The sequence below is a fragment of the Branchiostoma belcheri genome, unplaced genomic scaffold (genome assembly GCF_001625305.1).
Source record: "Branchiostoma belcheri isolate BF01 breed outbred unplaced genomic scaffold, Haploidv18h27 scaffold4, whole genome shotgun sequence".
Lineage (NCBI taxonomy): Eukaryota > Metazoa > Chordata > Leptocardii > Amphioxiformes > Branchiostomatidae > Branchiostoma > Branchiostoma belcheri.
The window spans coordinates 3,270,085-3,292,957 of NW_017804020.1; the positions used below are offsets into that span (position 1 = coordinate 3,270,085).

At 44.8% G+C, this 22,873-nt stretch overlaps 1 protein-coding gene across 1 annotated transcript; it reads right to left on the bottom strand.

Moving 5' to 3' along the window:
* Positions 1-74: 74 nt before the first annotated feature.
* On the bottom strand, positions 75-10,398 carry LOC109476910 (protein Wnt-7b-like). The gene is made up of 5 exons (XM_019777928.1): positions 10,322-10,398; positions 7,891-8,117; positions 2,230-2,302; positions 1,606-1,801; positions 75-1,101 (listed from the first exon to the last, which is right to left on the bottom strand). Exons 1-5 carry the CDS (start codon positions 10,396-10,398, stop codon positions 619-621), a joined length of 1,056 nt encoding a protein of 351 aa, XP_019633487.1. The 3' UTR covers positions 75-618.
* Positions 10,399-22,873: the final 12,475 nt, after the last annotated feature.

Consider the following 22,873-nt stretch of genomic DNA (forward strand, 5'->3'; position numbering starts at 1 on the left):
GTATACTTCGTATACTACATCACAAACCATATCTAATAAAAAAACTATTAAGAACACAAAAATTTATTCACGTGGTGAAAAGACAGTTTTCTTCCTTTCCATAGCCTTAGAAAACTAATTAAGCCATTACTAACTCTGTAAAGGAAAAAAATGTTTCAACATGTCGCACGTATTGAATGGCTATATTGCTGAGATTCACTTTAAAAGTCAAAGTCGCGGAGCTTCTTTCCAGAGACTCCATCTCCAAAGTATAACCCTTCGAAACTTCACACACATCTTCGTCTATATACAAAATAACATCCATTGGATTCAACCGCACAGAAATACGCGTTCATTCTCACCACTGGAATTACATCCATCATAGTAGGAAGCTATATTACATCCATATCGTCGCTTCACTGTACACTGTTTTAACTTTTGGCGATCACGTCCACTTTTCTTGTCAACATATGATTGTTCTGTGAAGGTGACCATTTTATTTATAACGTTTGGTCTGGTCAAAAATGACGTCATCATTTGTTGTGAAGACGTCATGATCTTTAGTGTAGACATCATCATTTGTAGTGTGACGTCATGATTTGTGGTTTGACGTCATGATTTCTAGTGTTGACGTCATGATCATTTGCAGGTGTACTCCTCGGTCCGCTCACTGCACTGGTTGCACTTGACGTAACAGCACCAGTGGAACTTACAGTTACATTGCCACGTCTTGACGAACTGGTGCGTGTTGTAGCCCCTCCCGCAGCACATCAGGTCACACCCGTCCTGATACGGGCTCGTCCGGTTGCACCTCCGCCCGTGAGTTCCCAGCGACCCTGTCTCCTCGTCACGCTCGCAATAGTTCGGTGACCCGCGCAGGTACACGAGGGAAATCTCGCGAGGTTTCTCGAATGTCCGAGAATTTTTCAGTTTCAGGAACGTCGGCCTGCGCGTGCGCCTGGCGCGGACGGCCTCCACGAGCTGAGCATCGTGGTGGTACTTCTCCTTGAGGATGTTGCCGACCTCTCGGAAGCGTGGGAGGGTAATCCAACATGTCTTCATGGTGCAGGAGCCTGAAACCCCGTGACACTTACACTCCAGACGTGTGTGTTGGTCAATCACCTACAGGGGCGAACAACGGCGTTAGACAACAAAGAAACAGACATAGGATAACACTCAAGTGTTTCCAAGGACATTATATAGATTGGTGTCTTATATTACACCTAGCCTGATATTAAGTGTGCGCTTTAGAACGAGTGTTCTATATACCTGAGCTGTGATATGGTTATGGGATCATTGAACAACGTTTATTGTTGGATGAAGATAACTCAAATAAAGAAATACTGATATTCATAATGATCAGCATAAAGCAAAGATACGAGCTATTCAATCGGTATTGCCACATCGGTATTTGCTTTGATTGCCATCATCAAAGCAAAAAATGCCCTATGTGAGACTTGTCTTCTACGAAGCAAAATGACAGCGTAGTTACTTATAGAAAAAGATGGCGACACAACAAACAACTATATGATAGCATCACGCCACACCCTGCATTACAACAATACAAGAAATGGAAAACAATATCTGCATTCTACGCGAAATTTTGAACCAAAATGTTGTATACACCTTCCTACCAGCCTCATTGTTGTGGAGGTTCATCAGAGCGCGCGCGTTCTGCTCCACTTCGCGGGCGTCCACGAACTTCTGGCAGAAGCGCAGCCCGTACTTGACGTCGGCGGAGCAGCCGCCCCACTTCCAACCCTCGTCGTTCAGGTCGCCCTCCTTCGTACGGTCACAGCCGCAGTCGGAGATGTTCCCCTGGCTGGAACAGGTGGGAGGGAGGGAGTGGTTAGACCGAGAAGCGCCTTGGTGTGTATCAGTCCAAATGACGGAATGAGCATAGAAGCTATGCTAATTTTCAATACCAATCATAAAACAAACTTTTAAAGCCTCTAAAGGTGTGAGGCTTGTTGAAACGACAACGGCCAGCCCAGTTTCTAACCTACAGACCTACTCGTAATCTTCGAATTTAGGGGTACATTTGCCTTAATATCTTCAAGCAGATTCTCTGGGGCAAGGGTCTGTATTGGCCGCCTGTGACCATTGGCCACCTGTGCACATTAGCCTTGGGTGGCCTGGCCATTTTGATACTTTCTTGCCAATCTGATGCTGTATTGCAGCGGCCCAAAGATCTGCTTGGAGTAAACATTTGCCTGGTCTGTAGGAGAAAGGGCGGGAAAAGGTGCCTACCTGCAGGCTGTGACGATAGCGTGCACCAGCGCCGCCGAGCTGATGGCGTAGGTAAAGGCAGCTTCCTTGCTTCCTGTATACGGAACACAAAAAGCAAGACATCTTTAGTACAGTTTCCTTCAGTCATCTCTTTACCTTTATGTGCTCTCCTTTTCCTTAGTCATAGCTCCATCCGCCAACCAGTCTTTATGATACTAGTATAAAAAATTTCAGGCCAAAATGCAATCTAAGTCGCTTGGTCACAGATATCCTATATCCCAGTACGTTCACATTCTACTCAACTTTCAATGCTAAAATTCACACCAAGCGGGGTACATTTTAGCTATCCTATTATCTTATTACTTGGACTCAGCTGTGTTGTATTTGGCCCGTCTGAATTCTGAGCAGTACAGTCAAGGAATTGTTCTTGACCACATTTTGTGTCGTTTGGGGGCCGTGAGAGTACTCCACAATAGAAAAATATCTATGTTACGATTGTTCTGAAATGGCAACAGCACTTTGCTCGCTGTCTCGACTTGCTCTTCTAACACAACGATGTCTGGTGGAGTCTGACGAAAATTGTGTGGGAGGGAAAGGTCGTGTGGGTTTAACCCCGACCCGGAGAGATTCATTCTGTCCCCGCTGTCCGCGAGGTATAAAGGAGACATACACACACGGTCAGGCCGTCTCCAGGACTGCGCGTGTTGCTCGGCAAACCATCCCCCTCAGTGGAGGAACGGGAAATGAAAAATTGAACTCTTCTGTCACCAAATCAAACACCGGCCACAAATAAAATTGGCTGAAATACTCTCTTCAGTAAGTGAGGTGAGTAAACCCTGTCAGTCAGCAATCGTAGGGGAGCGCGCCATGGCAACTGCGCTACGGGAACAAACGACAATGTAGCCTCTTTTACTGTGTGTTTGTTCTAGTCCTTCCGCAAACATCTGAGAACTGATGAAGAAAGTTTAACTGAAGGAGGCTCTGTGAGCAGTTCAAATAGTTTACGTTCTCGTTAGCTTCGGAGAGATTGACAATGTCTTTAAGAAGATTATCATAAGGGCCTAGAGAAATAGGATTTGCGCTAAGTACGTCTTCGGCCAGCTGTGTCTGGGAAAACCAAAAGATGTGATCTTGCCAGGATAACTCGTAGCACAGTGAGCCTTTATGTCTAGGTCTTTGGACATGTGTCTACATTATATTGCCAGCCAACGTTTTGAAAAGTATACGCGAGAAGTATAACATGATATTTTGCACATTTGCACCTGCCACACACCTGTCGGACGACTGAAAGGGAAAGTATGACAGCGGCATGTTAAGAATGCCTCCACCTTCCACTTGTACATAGGAAGAGGGGAGGAAACGTGTCATGTTCTTTTAACCACAAACCTCTTAAGTGTAGAGTACAGGCATTTCAGGACGGCAAAAAAAAAATATACTGGATGAGGATTTCTGTACGATATTGACATTTATTGCCATTTCTTAGCACATTTTCGTCATTATTTCATACTTGTAGGGTTTGAAATAGCCCCAAAATAAGCCACACGAGGGGTTCCTTTATTTGGAGGTACCACCCATAAATGCTAGTACATTGTACCTAGATGTAGAACCAGAAAAAAGGAACCGTTTTTCGTCAATGACATCGTATTTTTGCCTCACGATCAGATCAGATCAGATCATATCTATATGATAGATTTAGCTCACTACATTAAAAGAATGACCATAAAATGAACTTTGAAAGTCCACGTGCACCCTGAAATTGTATTGGATGCCTTTAAAGGTACGGGAACCGGCTCAGATGTCCCGCTACTTAGGGTTGCCCAAACTGTCACATTAGCCTGTTGATTGATCCGTCTGTCCGCACGTTGTTCTTTTTCTGGGCGATGATCTCACGGATTAGCCTTGTCAACATCACCCGGGGGAATGTGAAGTGGGGACAGCCGACACTTCTCCGTCACGCACCCCCCGGGGGAGGCCGCGGCTTTATTTGCGCGGACGGTGGCGGGCTATGCCTGGCACGTCCCGCCCGTCACTCACCGCCACTCGTAGACACATCGCCCGGCACTTGGCCACATTCCTCGCGGGTTCTCCCTCCGTCAGATCGCTCACTTTAAAAGTTCTAGAAAGACGTTCAGGTTGCAGTTCTTGGTCAAAGATATGCCAATTGTGTGCTTGAGAGTATGTTTGAGGTTTTAGACGAGTGGCCGTGTGTAAGGGACACCGCTGGCTCTTGACAGGGACCAGGCCAGTGTCTATAGGTAACCACAAGAACTCAGAGGAACGCATAGTTTTTCACCTTAGAGTGTCTGTACGCGTACGTACGTAGCAGATAGGGATAAAATATACTTTTGAATGATCTAGTTTCTAAAGCTCAAAAACAAAATGATAGCAGACTATTACTGAAGAAAATATTCTAAAGACTATGCTACCATTCAACGTGATATGATGACTTGAACTGATATTGTATTTTCCGAGTCTTCACTATTTAGTTTCGTTTTCGTTTGTCTTTTTCATCTGGGTTTAATACATTTCTAAAGCATAATCCAGTTGTAAAGATTATCTATGTGATCTGATTTTGGGGCTATCATAGGATGCCTAGGCCTGTTTTTCTCTCTTCCTGTCAAACATTGTAAGAACCATCCATCTCATCCATATCAGTGAGAGAATGGGCAAACACTCTGCACATAGCGGGAAGTACTTAAGAGTCTCTCCCAGCTTTTAATTCCGCCCGCCCGCAAACCGCTGCGTTCCCGTGTCTGTCAGCACCTCTCACTGCCGAGTGAGCGTTTGATCAGGGCTGAGAGTGCGGAGATATTTGTACAGACATCAGCGAGAAATGTTGGGAACTCCGTACACACGCGCGTATAGAGCCCCAGGGGTCTCCTCAGCATAGTTTTGGAGAGCAAAGAACAGCTTTGGTGTGTATGTTTAAACTTAAATCTTTTGTTCCAACACAAGAGATTGTTCTCATCTATAGCTAGATAGTTCCGCACTCATGCAGTTCAAAGAACAGCTTTGAAGTACGTGTTTAAAGTTATACGTTTGTTCCAACACAAGAGACTGTTCTCACATATAGCTCGTGTTTTCGACCACAGTCAGACTATTGAAGAAAACCAGAGTGACTTGTCGCTCTCTAGGTGAGAACAAACGTTTTAACTTTAAACATGTAACTACTAACACACGAGCTTTCGTAGTAGCTTTCGTGTACACGGCAAATGTTTTGAATTTTCTTTCGAAAAGGCATAGCTTCATATTTACTCTTTTTCAAGTCGTGATTACTGTAAACCAGAACAGCATAACATGCTACGTCGTGTTACAAATCAACACTTGGTACGTTCACGTACATAGTGGAGTCTTTATCATGCCTGCTGTGGGAAAACTTGAGCGGAGACATGCGGTCTTGTTCTGAAGGACCTTCGGAAAGACCTGTCAGGTAACAGCCTTCAGACAGACATCCCTGAGATGACTATCACGTTTTTGCCCTTGTTGCGTCGTTCTGTAGCCTTTACTAGGCTTCAGAAGCGGCTGGAAAGAGTAGAAATTGACCAAATAGACAGATAACATGCCATGGTCCGCTAAAGGAGTACAGTTAGCCTCTCACGCATGTTATCTGTCTATTTGGCAAAGTTCTACCTTTCCAGCCGCTTCTGAAGCCTGTTAGAGGCTAACGTTCTGGTGTCAACAGTAAACCTGTACGACAGGGGTGTTAACAGACCCTAGGGCATTAGCCTACTGATAAGACACTTGCACAAGACCCACGGTAAATCTGGCGTATAAAAATGTCAAATAATTCGCCAGGCCTTAAGGCTTAACTATCTTAGTCCGTGCTTCGGCTTTCAAAAACAAACCAAATTCTTTCGCCTTTCAATTTCTGACCTATTCTTAGTTGGCATCGGTATATTTGGACATGGGACAGAAGAAAACCATTTCTACCAGATGGTGCGTCGAAAGGATTCAACTGTCATGTTAAAATCAACGCTGTTTGATTGGTTGATTGAGTGGTTGTTTGAACGGTTTGTTGATGTATGTATGTATGTATGCAGGGAGCGACAGAAGGCGGTGACGGCTAGGCGGGTGGTCCCGCTGGTACACCGAGCGACGGCCGCCCGTATTTTGACACCTGGTACGGAACGCGAACTTGGCAACCCCCCTGTCAACAAGCTGTCCATAGAGCTGTCAATCACTGCTCCACGATCCTTGGCTGCATCGGGGAAAGGTTCGGGGGCTAGTTTTTAAAGGAATCCAAAGCAATTTCAGGGCGACAAAACAAGAAAAAATCTAATGGAAGAGAAAATCTGTCTGATATTGACTGATACATGGTTCAGTATTTACTGCCATTTCTTATCACACGTTCGTCATTATTTCATACTTGAAGCATCTGAAATAGCCCAATAACAAGCTCCCACAGTGTCTCTTTATTTTTGGGTACCGCCCATAAATAACTAGAACAAGCCTGCGATACAAAACAAGCAACCGTATTCCTTCAGCGACATTGCATGTTTACCTCGGAGATATCAGTATGCTATTGTATGGGATAGTATTAACCCAATTTACTACAGTAAGAATGACCAGAAACTTAGAAAATACAGTTTTTTCGCCCTAAAAACCAGTGCAAATGAAAAATACTAGAGTAAGCTAGAGTATTTTGTTTGACCGATTAAAAGTCCAGATTTACACGCGGAATTTTTCCTGTGTGTAAATTGGCCTGCCCTGGCGTACGTACGGTCAGATCGCACGTTACCTCGAGGGCTGGTTTGCTACTGTACAGTCGGCAACTTTTTTTGTCGTACGTTGCCCCGTCAGGGGTAGTTAAAGCTTTGGCAGTAGGAGATGTTGCGTGTTCCCTGTAACTGTACACAGGACTCGTTCGCTAACCAGCTTTTCTTTGTTGTTTCCTTTCTTCGACACCCCCTGAGTGTTTTCGGAATCTTTAGTAACAGGATTTAGAAATGTCAGCCCTTCGGAACCCATTATGGTTCACGGTAATAGGTTGTATCTCCTATGGGTTTCCTTCATTCGGCGGTACGTGTTTCGTTTGAAGGTGTTATTTTTCTCCAAATACTGTTTCGAATTAGCCTATGTGCATCTGGGTTATTAGGTTATATTCCGGCCTGATAGTTAGGAGAGACTAGAAGAGCGGTGAATTTAAACCTAACCATGGTAGCAGACAGACTAGCGTCAATTACAGCAATATATAGCATGGGGATTGTTGTGCTTGGCACGATTGGTCTCTGTCCTTGGTGCTGAAAGTCGTCAACAGCACATATGTACTATCGCAACAACATACGACTGTTTGTACTATTCTAGGCCAGTTACTCGCATATCTTCAACATGTTTTAACATGTTTAAAAACATCTAATGCCATGGTTACTGTCGAAGCAGAGGTTTAGGTTTTGGCTTATTTTTGAAGTGTTTTAGGCGTTTTGGAGTTGTATCCTTTTTTTCGCCAGCCAAAGGCAAATGGCAAATGGATACTGCCCTGTCAGTTATGCAGTTTGATAATATCTTGCCAACTTGATATCGTCTTGCAACCACCAATAGATATGCATATGCTTGGAGGTTATAATACCTAATGGCGTCATAAGTGTAAGCTGGACAAGGTTTTTGTTCATCGCCTTCATGCATAAAAAATCGAATGATAATCGGCTACAATGGGAAAGGAAAATATCATCTACGACGGCTCACCTATCCTGAGTTCCCTCCCGAACACGTTGTCGTTGTCCATGCCGGTGCAGTTCCAGCGGGAGTGGCGGAACTGGTAGCGGCACTCGTCGATGCCCATCTGCGCGCCCTCCCCGATGGCGACGATCAGGTCGGGGCGGGTCTGGCAGATGGCGCGCTGCCGCGGCACCAGCCCCGGGATCCGGTTACAGATGATGTTCGCACCGAGAGCCACCACGGTGGACAGCGACCTGTAGACAAACAACAAGAACGTTGCCATCAGAGGGGCTCTTGCACAGAGAAATTGATAGTTGTACACAAGATAGTTATCAATGCATCTAGCTCTTAGGGCACTAGCATTTACCATATTGTGACGCGCCTCTTTTGCTACTTTTCTGTAATTTGTAGGTTTCGGTAACATCTAGACTAAAGGGGGAAATAGAATGGAAAATTTTTTTCGCCTAAAAATCTCAACAAGGTAGGTTCATGATTAACTTCTCGTGATTAGATTAATAATAATATTTGCCGTGAGGCACGCATGAATTTATTTCATGAGATAAAAAAAGATTAAAAACAAGGTCGTGTTGCTTTAACGTTCATCGTAAATCTAACTAACTGGGTACAAGTCACTGGAATATGGATGGACCAGTCTCACTTGTCTGCCCGAATGACACAATTTCAGCATCATTCCTTGCCTGAAATACAAAGGGAAGGTTTATATGCCCCGCAGTCTAGAGATCAAAGTAAAGAAAGTTGTGCTAGTCGACATCCTCCGAAATACGCAAAACACCGTCGCCAGCGGGGGAGTATACCCACCGCGAGCGTGATTGAACGTTTTGCACAGACATTTTCTCATGCTAAAGATAGAAAGAAACGATTGCGAACTCTCAGTGTGTCCGACAACGCTATATCAAAGAAAAACAAGCCGACATGGAATATTACAGAAAAAGCTAAGAATGCCTGCCTTCGAATTCACTCCAAGCGGAAATGTTGATCAGAAGCCTAGCAGGGCAGACCTGACTCACGAGCCTTGCTACCCGGCGTGAACCGAGCCTTAAGCCGTAAAGCCCACTTAATCCACAACGATTATGTACATAGAAGACTTCAATTGACGAGCTTGTTCTTACAGCGGGCTCGGATTTGTTCTACTTGATCCTTTCCGTTGCACGTTTAACGTGGACGTGTTAAAAAACACAGGCCTATAAACGAAGGGTGGTTGCCATATTGTTCAGCAGGGAAACTTGGTAAACATTCGGATATAGTTACAGGTGTGCGGGGAACCTATTCGTTTTGACGGTTTTTTGACCGCCAACAATATAGGTAAGCAACAAAGAGAGAGGCTTGCTTTCAACGACAACGCAGTAAGAATGACACACGCACAGTTCAATGCTGAACACAGTAAGTTGTTTCAGTTAGAACAACATGTCTTAAACTAAGGTAAATATCCGAGTCCAAGTTTATGGGCGCACCTTCCCTATATATACACTAAGAGTCATTCCACTGCTCCTTATGCACACAGCTCTACCGGGAAAGTGACAATGGGATAAAGACATATCCTTCCGTATCCTTCTTGTACATGACCTCATTGTCACAACACACGTACATTCGTCTTTCAGCGGCAGGCGGGGGGTCGGGCGTCTGTTGTTTGTACAGAGAGGGGCGTTCTTTTTACATGGTCTTCTTACTTACTGCAGTTTTTTTTTCTGACAACAACAACAACAGCAGAAACGGTAGATATAACACTAATTCTAATAAAGTATATCATAATCAGAAGATTTGACTTCTCCAGCTATTAAATCTTTCCTTAATCTTAATCTATGATCCTTAATCTTAAGGTAAATCAATCGCCGCCAGCGTCAAAGTCATATACATGTAGTCGTCATTTGGCCAACACCAAACGCTCCACTACCACATAGTCGACGGATTTGTTAATCCAAAGTAAGTGCGTAGTCTTTACAAAGGCGTCGAAGAATGCACAGTTAACCATTGACTCTATGACATGACGCAGTTTTGTATATATATTCTATTATCCCACAAGTAGAGTATGCGTATGTTCCGAAAACGTGGAAAACATATCGTTTAAAACCCGCATAAAATGATAACAGAGAAATCAGATATACAGAAGCGTCGATATGTTAGAAACAACGTTACAAGGGCCACAGGGTTTTGGCCCCTTTTTTTACATCAATAACCATTCGTCGGACACGCCGATGGCAAGTTATCATAAACGCTTCCTAATGATATCAAACAACTTGTCTTCTTTGATAGACTTACGGCTTTAGCGTGGCAATAAGCTACGGGATGTACTGTAAAGTACCGGGCTACAAGCTGGGAAGCAAAGACGACGGCAGACTGGACAGAACTTACCACGGTAGGGTGCCAGTTAAAGATATATCTACAGTTCCCCACCAGTCCTTATGAAATCGGATACAATCTAGAACAGGTTAAGACTTACTGGTCACCTGTCCCCGCCGCTAGGGTGCTGACCAGGTACAGGAGGTGGAAGAGCCGCTTCCTGGGCGATTTAGGCATGGTCATAGCTCTCTCCGGCGGACTTGGGCGCGCAACGGCAAAGTCCGAAGGAATATAACTGATATTATAATTGCTTGGCGTCTGGACCTGGCTAATTTGATTCGCGGAGGCTTGGCTAGCTCCCCGTGTCCTGGTGAGCAGGGAAAAGGCGGTAGAATGAGCACCAGATGTAGCTGTCTCTCCCCAGCATGTGAGGGGAACACCTCGCCACTGGAAGGGGTCGGAATGCGGAGGACGCGCAGAGAGGCGGCGGCTCTTATGTGCTGGCCCCGGGAAATTTTAGTCCGGGGGACAGAGGAGAGTCGAAGGAGAAAACAATTCCGCACGCATCCTCTTGAATTCCTGGGAACAATGGTGGACCATGATTGGCAGCACAGCAGCTCTTCATGCAGGGATCCCCCTTTGGCCATTGGCCGAGCAGAGCTGGAGTGCAGGCCCGCTCGAGAGGGACTGGGGGGTAGCACTTCATCCTGACCGACAGGAATGTGTACTGAAGTACCTGTGAAGGATTGCAAGGTTGATAATATCTCCGCCCCTGTCGTCTGCCCCTTGTATTACTCAACAATTCTATCAATTAGTGGTTTTGCTGATCACCCTATATTTTTAGTGACACATCCATCCATCAGGCGGACTTCGTGAAACTTGATACACAAACACTCCCCAGGCACCAGGAAATGACGTAACGGTGACTTCAGTAGTCAGGAAGTCACAGATGACGAGAGAAGGAAACTAAAATGATTTAGTGTTCATGACCGCTTGGTTTACCTTCTCAAGCAAGACAAAAACGCCACAATCAACTTTTCTGTGGCAAACTCAATATTATGTTGTTCTATGAAGATGCGTCACTGGTCTCTGTTGTCGGACGAAGTACGTCACTGGTCTCTGTGCTGTCACACACAGTTACGTCACTCATCTCCGCTGTCCACGTGACTGATACCTATCGGTAACAAGCACGTCGACAGAGCGTACTGCGCCTGCGCGAAACGCGAATTTTCGTTAATTTGCCTGTTGCAGACGATATCTTTTCCGACACAACATTTGGAAACCATAAACGGGATGTCATCTTCAAGCACGGAAATACGACCTCAAATGAGACGTTCTGCCGAAGTGCTATTTCGCGCAGGCGCAGTGCGTTCTCCTGACGTGCTTTGGTACTAGGTGTGTGAGCGCTGACGTACCTTGTCCGTGACTGTCATTCACTCATTCAGCCACTCAAGAGGAAATTAGGCGGGAAAACAAATACTGTATGGCGCATTCCCGTCGCGCGATCTGACAGATATGTGCGCTTTTTTGTATCCAAGGAAACCTGACAAATTTTTGGGTGGGGGAAAAGACTTGAGCTAAAGGTTAATGTGTTTAAAGGGCGTGCCTTTCATGGTTTCACCATAGATTCTATTTCAAATGTTTGCTGGTCCCTGTCACTTGCTACTGGTCCTATAGTGAAAATAACATCATAACAGAAGCAAAGTCGAAGCAGTGACCACTTGTTTTACTTTTATTCTATGAGAGGGATGAATCCGTGGCATATGTACAAGATCTCGCGAAAGAAGCTCAACGTACGTGGAATGTTTAACACAAACAGTTCGTCTATAATAAGATCAAATGTAAATAAGCATTTGCGGTCAACGATATCGAATTTACATTACATCAACTGACTGATATGAGACTTAGAAGAACCGTTTGCCTTGCTGGTGTGACCGGGGGTGAATTGTTAGGGAAACATTTACATTCCTGAGTGTATTATGAGCGGGATCCTTGTATATCGTAAAGTGGAACTCGCTGCCACCAAGTACAGAAGGGGCATCATCACTAGATAGCTGTGAGCATTGTTTAGACGTAGATGTACAAAGGTTAGGTGTAGCAAGTCGTTTAGTGTAATCATGGAGTTAAAAGATGTGTTTCTACCTCCATGATGTAATATAGCCAGCTGCCGCCTCACCACGTACCTGCGAAGCTGGTGTGCTACGAGTAGAACTTGAGGCCACCAAGTACAGTAAGGGCATCATCACTAGATAGTTTTGAACAATGTTTAACAGAGTTAGATGTGCAGAGTTAAGGTGTAACAAGTCGTTCGGTGTAATGTAGACAGCTGCCGCCTCTCCACGTGCCTGCAAAGCGGGTGTGTTACGCCAAGGGGCGGTTATACCAGCTGTACTTTACGTGTACATGTACTTGGTCATGCCTTCTGTACAGATACATATATTTGCTATTCTTATAGCAAATATCTGAGGCCTGAGGCCAGTCTTTCTTGTCAACACCTGTGTCTGTTACACCATCTTTCCTCGCTGCGCAGTCAAAACACTTCACACGACTTCCACCACACACATCATCGGTAGAGTGGAAGGAGCGACAAACGCTGTGACAAGTCTCACGACAACAGGAACAAACCCACACCCCGTGACGTCGGTGGGCCCAGGGCCACACAAAGCCAGGTACTCTAGAGTAAATAATCATTGACGAGACAGACGTTAAGTCTCTAATGCTAGATATTTGCACACCGGCTCGGAGAAACAGGCAGACTTATGTCTTTAAAATTTCGTTGTTAGCAACGGATTTAGTTTTTCATCCTCCGACCATTTTGTTGAAATCCAGAAGGCGTCAACCGTAGACATGATGTTTTAAAGGGGCAATACGTAACAGTTTTTTTTTGCACCAAAAATTGAAATATTTTATTTAAAGAAATATTCGTGTGATTGTAATTTTACTTCCACTTTTCAACATATTTGTGAAATTATCTCACATTTCTGACATAATATATTGGAGGTAAAACACCCAACATGAGGCACACTGGGTTTGTGGTACCACCAAAAACTACCAGAATGTAAACAAATATGGCTGACAGCTATGCTTCAAGTCTTTCACTTCATCAGGGCTAGAAACCAACCCACGTGTGTTCATAGTTTTGTAGTGTTCATTGATCATTCTTTCAAGAAAGAAGTCGTTAGAGAGAAAAGATCACATTGCGTCTTCTATCCCTTCCAAGAAGGAGAAGAGGACACACTGTAATCTCCGTCGTGTCGGGGCTTTAACGGCCTTTTCATCTGTGGCACTCGAACCTCTTCGAATCATGTACACTAAAAAGAGACTTACGTACTCCCACAAAGCTCTAAAGATCTACCTTGCTTAGATAATGTCTGGGCTGTTTCATTTTCGGTCAGGGATTCAGTGACTGTGGCGGTGTGATGTCAAAATTGTATTTTTAAGGAAAATTATCCTTATAGATCTAGATAGAAAATGTATACTCCTTATGTACCAGAAATATGCAGGTCGATATGATGGTTTATTATAACGTTAACGTGCTACTCAAGTCCTTCCCCACCCCAGTTGACAACATTGTCAGGATACGTATCCTAAACTGACAGAAGGTACAAAGAGGAAGAATGGTGTACGGGATAGGTTGAAAGCCAACAAGTTATGGGTAGAATAGAGTAGAGTTTACGGTCAAGTAGGGGGTTTAGTCCTGTTTAGATCGCTCCTAATCTGTCTCTTCTTCAACCGACTGTCACAATGGGTTTGTGCCGATGGTCTATGATTATACCTGGATGTTCTGTGATTATACTTGACGGGATGGTTTTCCATGAACTTGCAAAATTGCAGAATCTTTTTCGAGACATTTATTGAGGGTGCATGGACAACTTCATGAGAGCAAATATTCAACATACACGTTAACGTTACCTCTGCAACCTGCGGAGAAAATGCTGTCCGGTCAACAAACTCGAGCTCGTACAGGGCTGACTGAAGCCAGAACCGACGACAGGAAATGCCGAGGGAAGCTGCTATCGGCTGCCGGACTATTCCTCCTTCCTCCCGCACACGTACTGACGGGCCAGGACACACACGGCGAGGCCGAGGACATGTTAAAAGGGGTAAAGATGTCACCGTTATTGGGTGGCTGAACAAGACTCTATCCAGCTGGTACTTTGGTTCTGTCTGGTCGTACACAATCCAGAGTTCCAGACACAAAGTAGACTACACTGTACTGGAAAATGTCTCTTTGTGTGCCAAATTGTAGTGTATGTGAACGGTAGGAACCTAAAACATCGTGCACTCTTCTGAGGAGGGTGCTGACAGGTTTGGAGATTGTACATCTAACAAAATCATAACCAGACCAATCAACACGCACTACGTCATGGATGTCACGGTATACTAGTATTCAACCGACCAAGGCCCATTATGACAATGGTCGTAAGTTCTTTTTGTCAGTGCAGTGAAGGAGAATAATTGTCAATCAGCGGTCGCTTCTCTGATCACGAGAAGGAATGAAATATGGAAACATTTCTCTGTCCAAATGTGCTTTCCCTAGTTGGTCATTGTTGCTCTGGCGCTTCTCAGATGTACTATACTCGTAACTGTTGAATGGTTTCATCTTTGCAAGTGGAGGTCACCCCGGGACATTGACGTACTGAAATACTGTAGTACGGAAGGAAGAAGTTAGCCGCTTTTTACACAGATTAATTCTCCATTCCGAGCTTACTGGTGGGATAGACAGACGCCATATTGAGCCCCGGTGGTATTTCGTACCACGTCTGGACACGGGGGATTCATGCTGAAGGTCAGGTCGAGGTCAGGGGCCGCTGGTAGTGGAACTCGCACTAGTTTTGTTGGAGTCTGGGGTACGAAAGCGCTGTGCGTAAATGGCTTGGCTTGGCCTAGCTACATTGATGTTGTGTTTACGCTTTCAGTCCTAAAAGAACTAGGTTCGGTGGGTAAGGATTTGCTTTTTTTAAATGTTTTTTTTTATTTTTTGGCTAAAAAGATTCAAGAAATAAAGTTGGACCAAGGATCCTTCCACCTGTTTGCTTGTGGAAAAAATTGCTTCATAATGCAACCCAACACTCCAGGGTGTCTGCGACAGCACTAGTTACCATGGTGACAGACCTCTGGTCCAGGTCAATGACCTTATGCGTTTGGAGAAGAGGAAGAAACGGGGCAAAAACAATGTTTTCCTTCTGTGATGGTTAACATCATCACCTAGCTAACTTTAATTTACCTAAGTTACTACTAGTATTATCGATTCTTACTGCTGATGTCGTGTTGTGACGCGGTGTCCTTTTGACTTTTCCGTGACATTGAGAAGACTAGAGCGCCACTTAGCCGCGGGGTGGTGTTTGGAAACCACAACAAACAACCCGTCTACACCTTCTCAGGTCGGCTCGACATTCCGTGTTGGTCCAAAAATGCATCATATCATTAAAATCCTGCTTGTTATAAGATTCTACGGTCCGTATTTCCTACCTCCATTCCTTGAATTCCAGACTGTAGACCGTAGCGTACGTACTGGGACTATTGTCCATACCTTTGGCATACTGGGCGCGTGTTTGTATGATATTTTATATGCAGAATTAAGTTATGATGGGTGCCATACTGTTGCCAGTATACAGACTAGGTCCTTGGCTCCAGGGACAACATCTTCAAGGAAATTTGACCACAGACCCTACAGTAGGGGCTGGCCTGTGTATTGGTCCTGAGAACAGTCTGATATCCAGGCTAAAATTGGGAATGGCTTGTTTTTTTAGCCCTGGAGAACAGTCTGGTATCCAGGCTAACGTGTGACTGGCCTGTGTATTAGCCTTGACAACAGCCTGGCATCCAGGCTACTTCACATGTCGTCTGCACATGTACAGAGACAGCAAAGCACAGAGATAGATCGTGGTGGTGTCATGCCGAAACAAAACGTATATACCTGTGTCCACACGGCGACAATCTGTGACCAAGTCCTACCTATAAGAGATTACCCACCAACTGCACAACTATGCGCTCCAAAATCCAGGCCCGCCAAGGTTACTCTCACCCTTAAAACAGCCACGATCTCACTTCTTGTTAGACTGAAGAGAGAACATTTTTACTTAGTCATCCGTGTCCTATTAAGGACGATTTAAAAGCTCTCCCGGCGCTGGACTAAGCCCAGCGTATACACTACAGAGTACGCGTGGGTACCCCTGGGACATGGATCGCCACCTAACCAAAACAACCACTTCGTGAAATATTCCAAGACCTTGCCGGGTTGTTACAGACGGGTGGGTGGGTTGTAGGCTGCTGTATGTGTGTGGCTGTGCAGCACCGAAGTCTGTAGCTGTATCGCTATAGCCGGTATAACCGCCCTTCGGCGTAACACACCAGCTTAGCAGGCACGCGGCGCGGCGGCAGCTGGCTACATTACACCGATCGACTTGTTACATCTAACCCTTGAACATCTAGCTTCAAACATTGTTTAAAGCTATCTAATGACAATGCCCCTACTGTACTTGGTAACAGCGAGTTCCAATCTGAGATAGTTCTAGGAAAGAATGAATTCTTGAACACCTCAATCCTTGGTTGATAACTCTGGTACTTGAAGGCATGGCTATTTCTTGTTCTCTTCTGGGTTGGTATTAGGTACTTAGTAGTTACCTAAGTCCGAACGTGTGCCTGACATATATTTCCAAAATAGGAGAACGGGGGAGGGCATCGTTACAAGTATATGGAAATTTCAAACGAGGAGGTCGCCTGACTGGTTATGTGGCCTCCACCAATGGCCTCCACCAGGCCATCCTACGGGGGGTACGGATCGTAAAATTCCCCAAAAAGGGGAAGAATAATTGGCAAGGACAGTCCACGGGAAGGTTAATTTCCCATTCCAAAGCGGGCTAATAAATTCTACGATGGCTGAACTCCCCTGACCAATTCTTTCCCGTATTTGGCAAAATTTTAGTGCTTTTGAATCCGCGTTGTCTGGTCAAGGAGGTTTAAAATCACCTTGGTGTAGTGGAGACTACTAAATATGTATGCAAGTCTCTTCACAAATTATATATAAGTCGATCAGCCAGGGGGCAAAAGTAACGAATGAAACATTAGATATACATTAGACTAGAACCAAAGACAACGCTACTATAGTTGGTTTTAATTGACCATGGATGTTGGACATTACCCATGCATTAACAACGGAAAACCGAACGCAACCACCTGCATGATTTGACTTCATTTCACGCCGGTCTCCTGGCTCTTTCCCAAGCCTAATGTCTTTAAACCTTAGTCAAGTGCAAATGAAGCCATTGTTGAAGCAACACAAGCAAGTAGAAACGTTCCCAGTCCGCCGATCCATCACAAGACCTGTCACAGTAATGACCGTACCTGTGGAGTTTATATTGGCATCACATCGCCCCGGGTGATTATGGGTAATGACCGTTACAAACGGCTGTTAGGGGATGAATGGGTCGTTAACAGACGATAATGAACCGTTGTGTCTGTGAATTTGACGAGGAAATGGTAAAAAAGATTCCCGCTAGCTCGTTTGCATTGTTTTACCTAGCCTTGTCTCCATAGGCCCCAGTACTACAATTAAAGCATAGGCCTCTCCTGACATGAAAGGTATTTCCAGCTAACTACTAAATATGACTTGACATTTATGTGATAGCAGTTCCTGTCGACATGTCACAATTGTGGCCGTCCTTGCGCCGGCTAATTTCCTAGCCTCTACCAGGCTTCAGAAGCGGCTGGAAAGAGTAGAAATTGGCCAAGTAGATAACATACCAGACTAACGGGTGCGGCAAACTACCCCTGTAGCGGACCAATTCCCCTGTCATATTATTTGTCCATTTTACCAATTTCTACTCTCTGCAGTCGCTTCTGAGGCCTAGTAGAGACTACTATTTTTCCCTCTCCTGTCCAAGAAATCGCCAAGACAAAACTGTCAGAAGAGGTTTGTGTCCAAACATCCATCTCTATCCCCCTTGTGTCACCACAGTCATGACACACAGTGCCCGTGAAGAGAACCACTTGACCAAAAATTCCGTGTTTTGTCCTTCTGTGAACCCCAGTTCCCCAGCTCTGCAGATCCATCCCAGGCGGTCTGGTAATAACAAAGAACTCTCAGAATCGTCAAAACATCGCCCTCACTCACAAGGACAAACATGACGCTGCTTGAGTGTTTTTGTGTTTATACCGTTTTTATTTATTCATTATACTTTTTTATTTATTAATTTACACGTATTTATTTATTTATTATGCTTTGCCAACACAGTGGACGGTGTGGAGGAGTAGGTCTTTATTGTCAAGGTCACCGTTTTTATTTATTTATTATACTTTTTATTTATTAATTTACACGTATTTATTTATCTATTATGCTTTGCCAACACAGTGGACGGTGTACGTGTGGTGCGGCAGGTCTTCATTGCCAAGGTCACCATTTTAAGGTCACCATTTTCTACATGGAGGCTCTCTTAATCGACAAAGGCAAGTCAGGGAAGAAGCGGAAGACAAGGTAGGACGACAGATTTTCGTGAATGCCATTGCAGAAAGTCCTTTCAAAAGAAGTAGGTCCAAGGCGTCGGCAAGTGTGTCCAAGCAGATCATACGGTGGCAAGGCAGTATCCACTGTTCCAGAGGAGTGTCCATCAGCCACCAATGGCCAATGGATACTGTTTGGCTAATGGATACTGCCTGGCCAATTTGATACAGTAACTGTCTTTTGCGACCACCGAAAGATCTGCTTAGAGATAATCGGATATACTAGTAGTGCTCAGAATCGCCGCCTTCCATATACCAATGCAATGTGATCATAATTCACCTAAGAATGTCCTTGACGAGTGTTTTATGTATATCGATAAAGGTTAACGTTAGACATCCAGGTACTAACATATACACAAGAAAACTGTTACTCAAGTAACTAGATAGATTTGGAAAACTGTCAGACGTTTCAAGTAGCATCCATTACTTTTCGTCAGTGACCGTGTTTTATGTATTCACCATGAAACACCTCCGGCGTACACATATCCACGTTTGGTTGTGCGGAGTTTCCATCTTCACCTTGGGACACATCCTGAGAACCATTCATCACACATTCCCCCCGACTGCTGCCAGGCTGGGCGTTTACTACTGGCCTGGGCCGGGGCATTATCCACAAGACAAGTTCCAATGACTACTAATGGTTAGAATCAACTGACAGGGTTTGTTGTTTTCTGAAGATACGAACGCACGGTTAACCTTTTAACTGAACGCCTTGAGTCCTCTACGCTCTGTAACCCTTGTCATAGCAAACGGTTTTCGTTGGATGTTTGTTTGCATCAGAAATTTGCCTGTTGCAGACCATATTTTTTCTGACCCACCTTTTGAAAACTATAAACGTAATGTCATCCTTAAATACGCGAATACACCCCTAACTAAATGAGACCTTCTGACGAAGTGCTATGCACAATACATTACGGGTTTCGCGCAGGCACAGTACGTTCTGCCAACGCGCTCCTTGAGGTTCGCAGTAAGAACATTTTGCGATCTTCGTATTTTGGTCGTGTAACATTCGTCTTAATCCGTCGTACGATTTTGATAAGCAATTTTTGAACAGACCATTTCTGAATACTTCTGAAATTTGCAAAGTTTACACACACTGTATTATCCGCCGTGGATAGCTGTCTTTAGGGCAAAGTAACATTCCAACGAGCCTAAGACAGCCAACATAAATACGTCTGACCGTCGAGGAAGGAAAATAGAGATGCTGAGCAAACCGGCAGCTAGCCCGGCTGACTCCCAACAAGCACCCGAGCCGTCGCTGTCTTCACCCCGCCTGTGGTGTTGACAGGCCCCGTCAGAAAAGCCATCAGCCGACAAGGAACGGGAGCCAGGTACCCTTAACTCGCGTCGGTGTGCTGCTAAAATGTTTTGGGCGGTTTCTGGTTGAACGTACCGGTTAAACCCGGCTGACATGCCCCACCTGGGCGCACTGGACATAGTCGGTTACAGTCTTCAAGCAGATACAAGGATTTAGTTATAGCCAAGAAATCATGCATCCGCGATAGTAGATAAAATTTTATATACATCATAAGGGGTAAAAACGTTTCAGTGCGTTGGGTTCAGTGGCCCTTGTCAATCAGAGATTACAAAATTGCTGCTGTCACCGTCTTATCAAGTTGACCTTGTATTCTCAGAAAGACAGGAAAACAGAATCCTGAAGCCCGCCACTGTACTATGCCTATGGGACCACCAAATGGTGTATTGCATATTTTGCGAGTGATACGAAAGAACCCAGGCCAAGTCTTTTCCTGCAACCTTCCTTCATTCATAAAACATTTAAAACATTATCTCTCAACTGAAAATGTTATCGCACATACATGTATAAAAGGATTTGTTGATATAATCCTTAATCTTGACCGAGTTGTTGACGATACCACACACATGCTATCTATGCCACAGGATTCTTATCTTGTTTCTTGACAAGTCTTTAATTTGCGTTTTTACCAATCTGAAGAATCTCAAGACAATCTCAAGAGGGAGAACAGACCACCATTTACCAGCTTCCCGCATCTTATCATACAAGATACAACAAATGATAAACGCCGAATTAACACACGTAATCTCCAAGCAGATGTTTTGGTGGCTGCAAAGAGAGTTTATTGCCCAGGAGGTAAATCAGTTACCATTTGCTGGCGTACGAAAAGATACCAGCATGTATAAAAAAAGAAGCCCACTAAAAACGCCTAAAAACGCACCAAATTTGGAAAGAAAACTACACGCTCCTATAATACCTTGACAGTACTGTGACTGCCATGTTTTTGTCAGAACAGTGCCCTCATAGTGCAGTCCTTTTATAGCATTACTTTCCGGTACATGACCCTAGTGCGACCTCTTGGAAAAATATGCAGGGTGGATGGAAGAATTGGGGACTTAATCTTGCTGGTGTGTCCAAATAAATTAACCGGAGAGCTAGCAAAGTTTGGTCGATGACTTCTCTATGTGTACACTACGATTAAACTTTTGAAGCTTGAAAAATTTAAAGCTATGAAAAGTCGTGAGATCATTTTCTCGTTGCTCTGACAACGTCATCAGTACACATTGTCGCCCATAGATTAAACCGAAGTGCTCCGATTCACAGCCTGTTAAAATGCCCAGAATAATGTCAGGAACACGATCTGAGAGCTGGCATCTGGTGTTTCTCTGTTCTGGCCGAAATGGTTTTAAAAATTTGCACTTTGGGAGTGCGTTGTTTTTTGTTAATTTGCCAAATTGCAGCAGTACTAATGGCACATTTTACACAGTTAACCCTACGGGGCAGGTTCCTTGTACGTGTGTGTTTGAGTCGCCTGCCTGCCTGCCTTTGCCGATTAGGGCTCATGATTGACGATGGCTCGGCAGCTCAGGCCAGGCTGTGGGACTCTGTGTTGTCATGACTCTGACCGTGCCGTGTGCCGTGTGTACTCTCTGAGAAGATACGTGGCTTTAGCTGTTTTCGGTTTCTTCGTGGCGTTTTGGTTTCTTTTACATGTCTGTTATTACCACTGGACGCCTGCGAACCTGATAAAGTACAAAGAGGCACAAAAGGATGGCCAAGGCGAGCCGAAGAACAACCGAATACATCTGCTTGGAGGTAACCCCGTGTACCGTACGGACGTCTAACTGCAGGCGGTACCTGTCAAAACCGACAGGGCTCCAAAGATCACGGCATTTTGGACACGTTGACAAGAATTTATTTGGTCTGGCAAGCCAGGTCGTTTCCCGAAGGTGCCAAGATCACTTTTCTCCAAAACTCTCAAGACTCCATCAACGTCGGGATCCCCGGGCCCAGGGCAACACGTCGCCGGTCAGCGCATTTGTCTTTCCCCGCAGACATGCTGACTTTAGAGAGAGGTGTAATTACTTATCGATTCTGCTTCCCTCGTTCCTGTCTCCTCAACATCCGCGCGCCGCAGTTACCATGGCGCGGACAGGCGATGGGGAAACATTTCAGAGCCATTTTGGACTCGGGGCGAAAAAGAAACGGCCCGTAGAAAATGAGGAAATAGCGAGCCAAGAATAGAAGGAGAGGCAGGATAACTAAACGACGTTTTGGGCATAGCGGGGACGACGAAATTATGACTTCAGGTCCCAGATGCGAGGAATGGAGTACATGTATTACTTAGAATGGCGCCGCACGGATCTAGAGAAGGACATGTAAACTGTCAGAATCCTTCCTAAAACAGAAAAAATCCTAGCCTATTCTACATATGTCGGCACTCTAGTTGGCGACGTGTATATACATATGCACTTCGCAGCAATGACTTGGCACTTCAGCTGAACGATAGCCCTTAGTTAGGACAAATGAAATAATAACTTCATTGTATATCTCTACCGAAGTGTAAAGAATACGCGTAGAAAGAAGTGAAATAATTGGATGTGTGGGTAGGAAAGCGATGAAAAATTGGAAATGAAGGGCCTGCGAATCGCACGCTATTCAGAGCCAGTCTAGTAGAACAGGGCCATGGCCAACAGCCGAGAAGTCAGGCCCCTGTCATGGCGCGAGCACTCTGCACAAACGCTGTTCTCACAGTCAAACATCGCCGCGGACAAAGATCGACACTTCTAAAGGCATCCGTATCAACATCTCACAGCCCCTTAAAACGCACAAGGCCTCTTCACATCACCCTTAAGTAACAAACGGTTTGTAAGAGATGCGATCACGCCATTGTGAGGCCGACTTAAAGGCCCAGTGGGGGTGGAGTCAAAGGAGTGGCAGTGAAAAAGTGGTTGT

Bases quoted from the DNA above. Each gene is read 5' to 3' on its own strand.
- LOC109476910 (XM_019777928.1), bottom strand. From the start codon at position 10,398: ATGCCTAAATCGCCCAGGAAGCGGCTCTTCCACCTCCTGTACCTGGTC. The intron at 8,118-10,321 runs GTAAGTCTTAAC...GTTTGTCTACAG, and splicing joins GCGGCGGGGACAGGTGACCA to GTCGCTGTCCACCGTGGTGG. The intron at 2,303-7,890 runs GTGAGCCGTCGT...TTCCGTATACAG, and splicing joins CGGGAGGGAACTCAGGATAG to GAAGCAAGGAAGCTGCCTTT.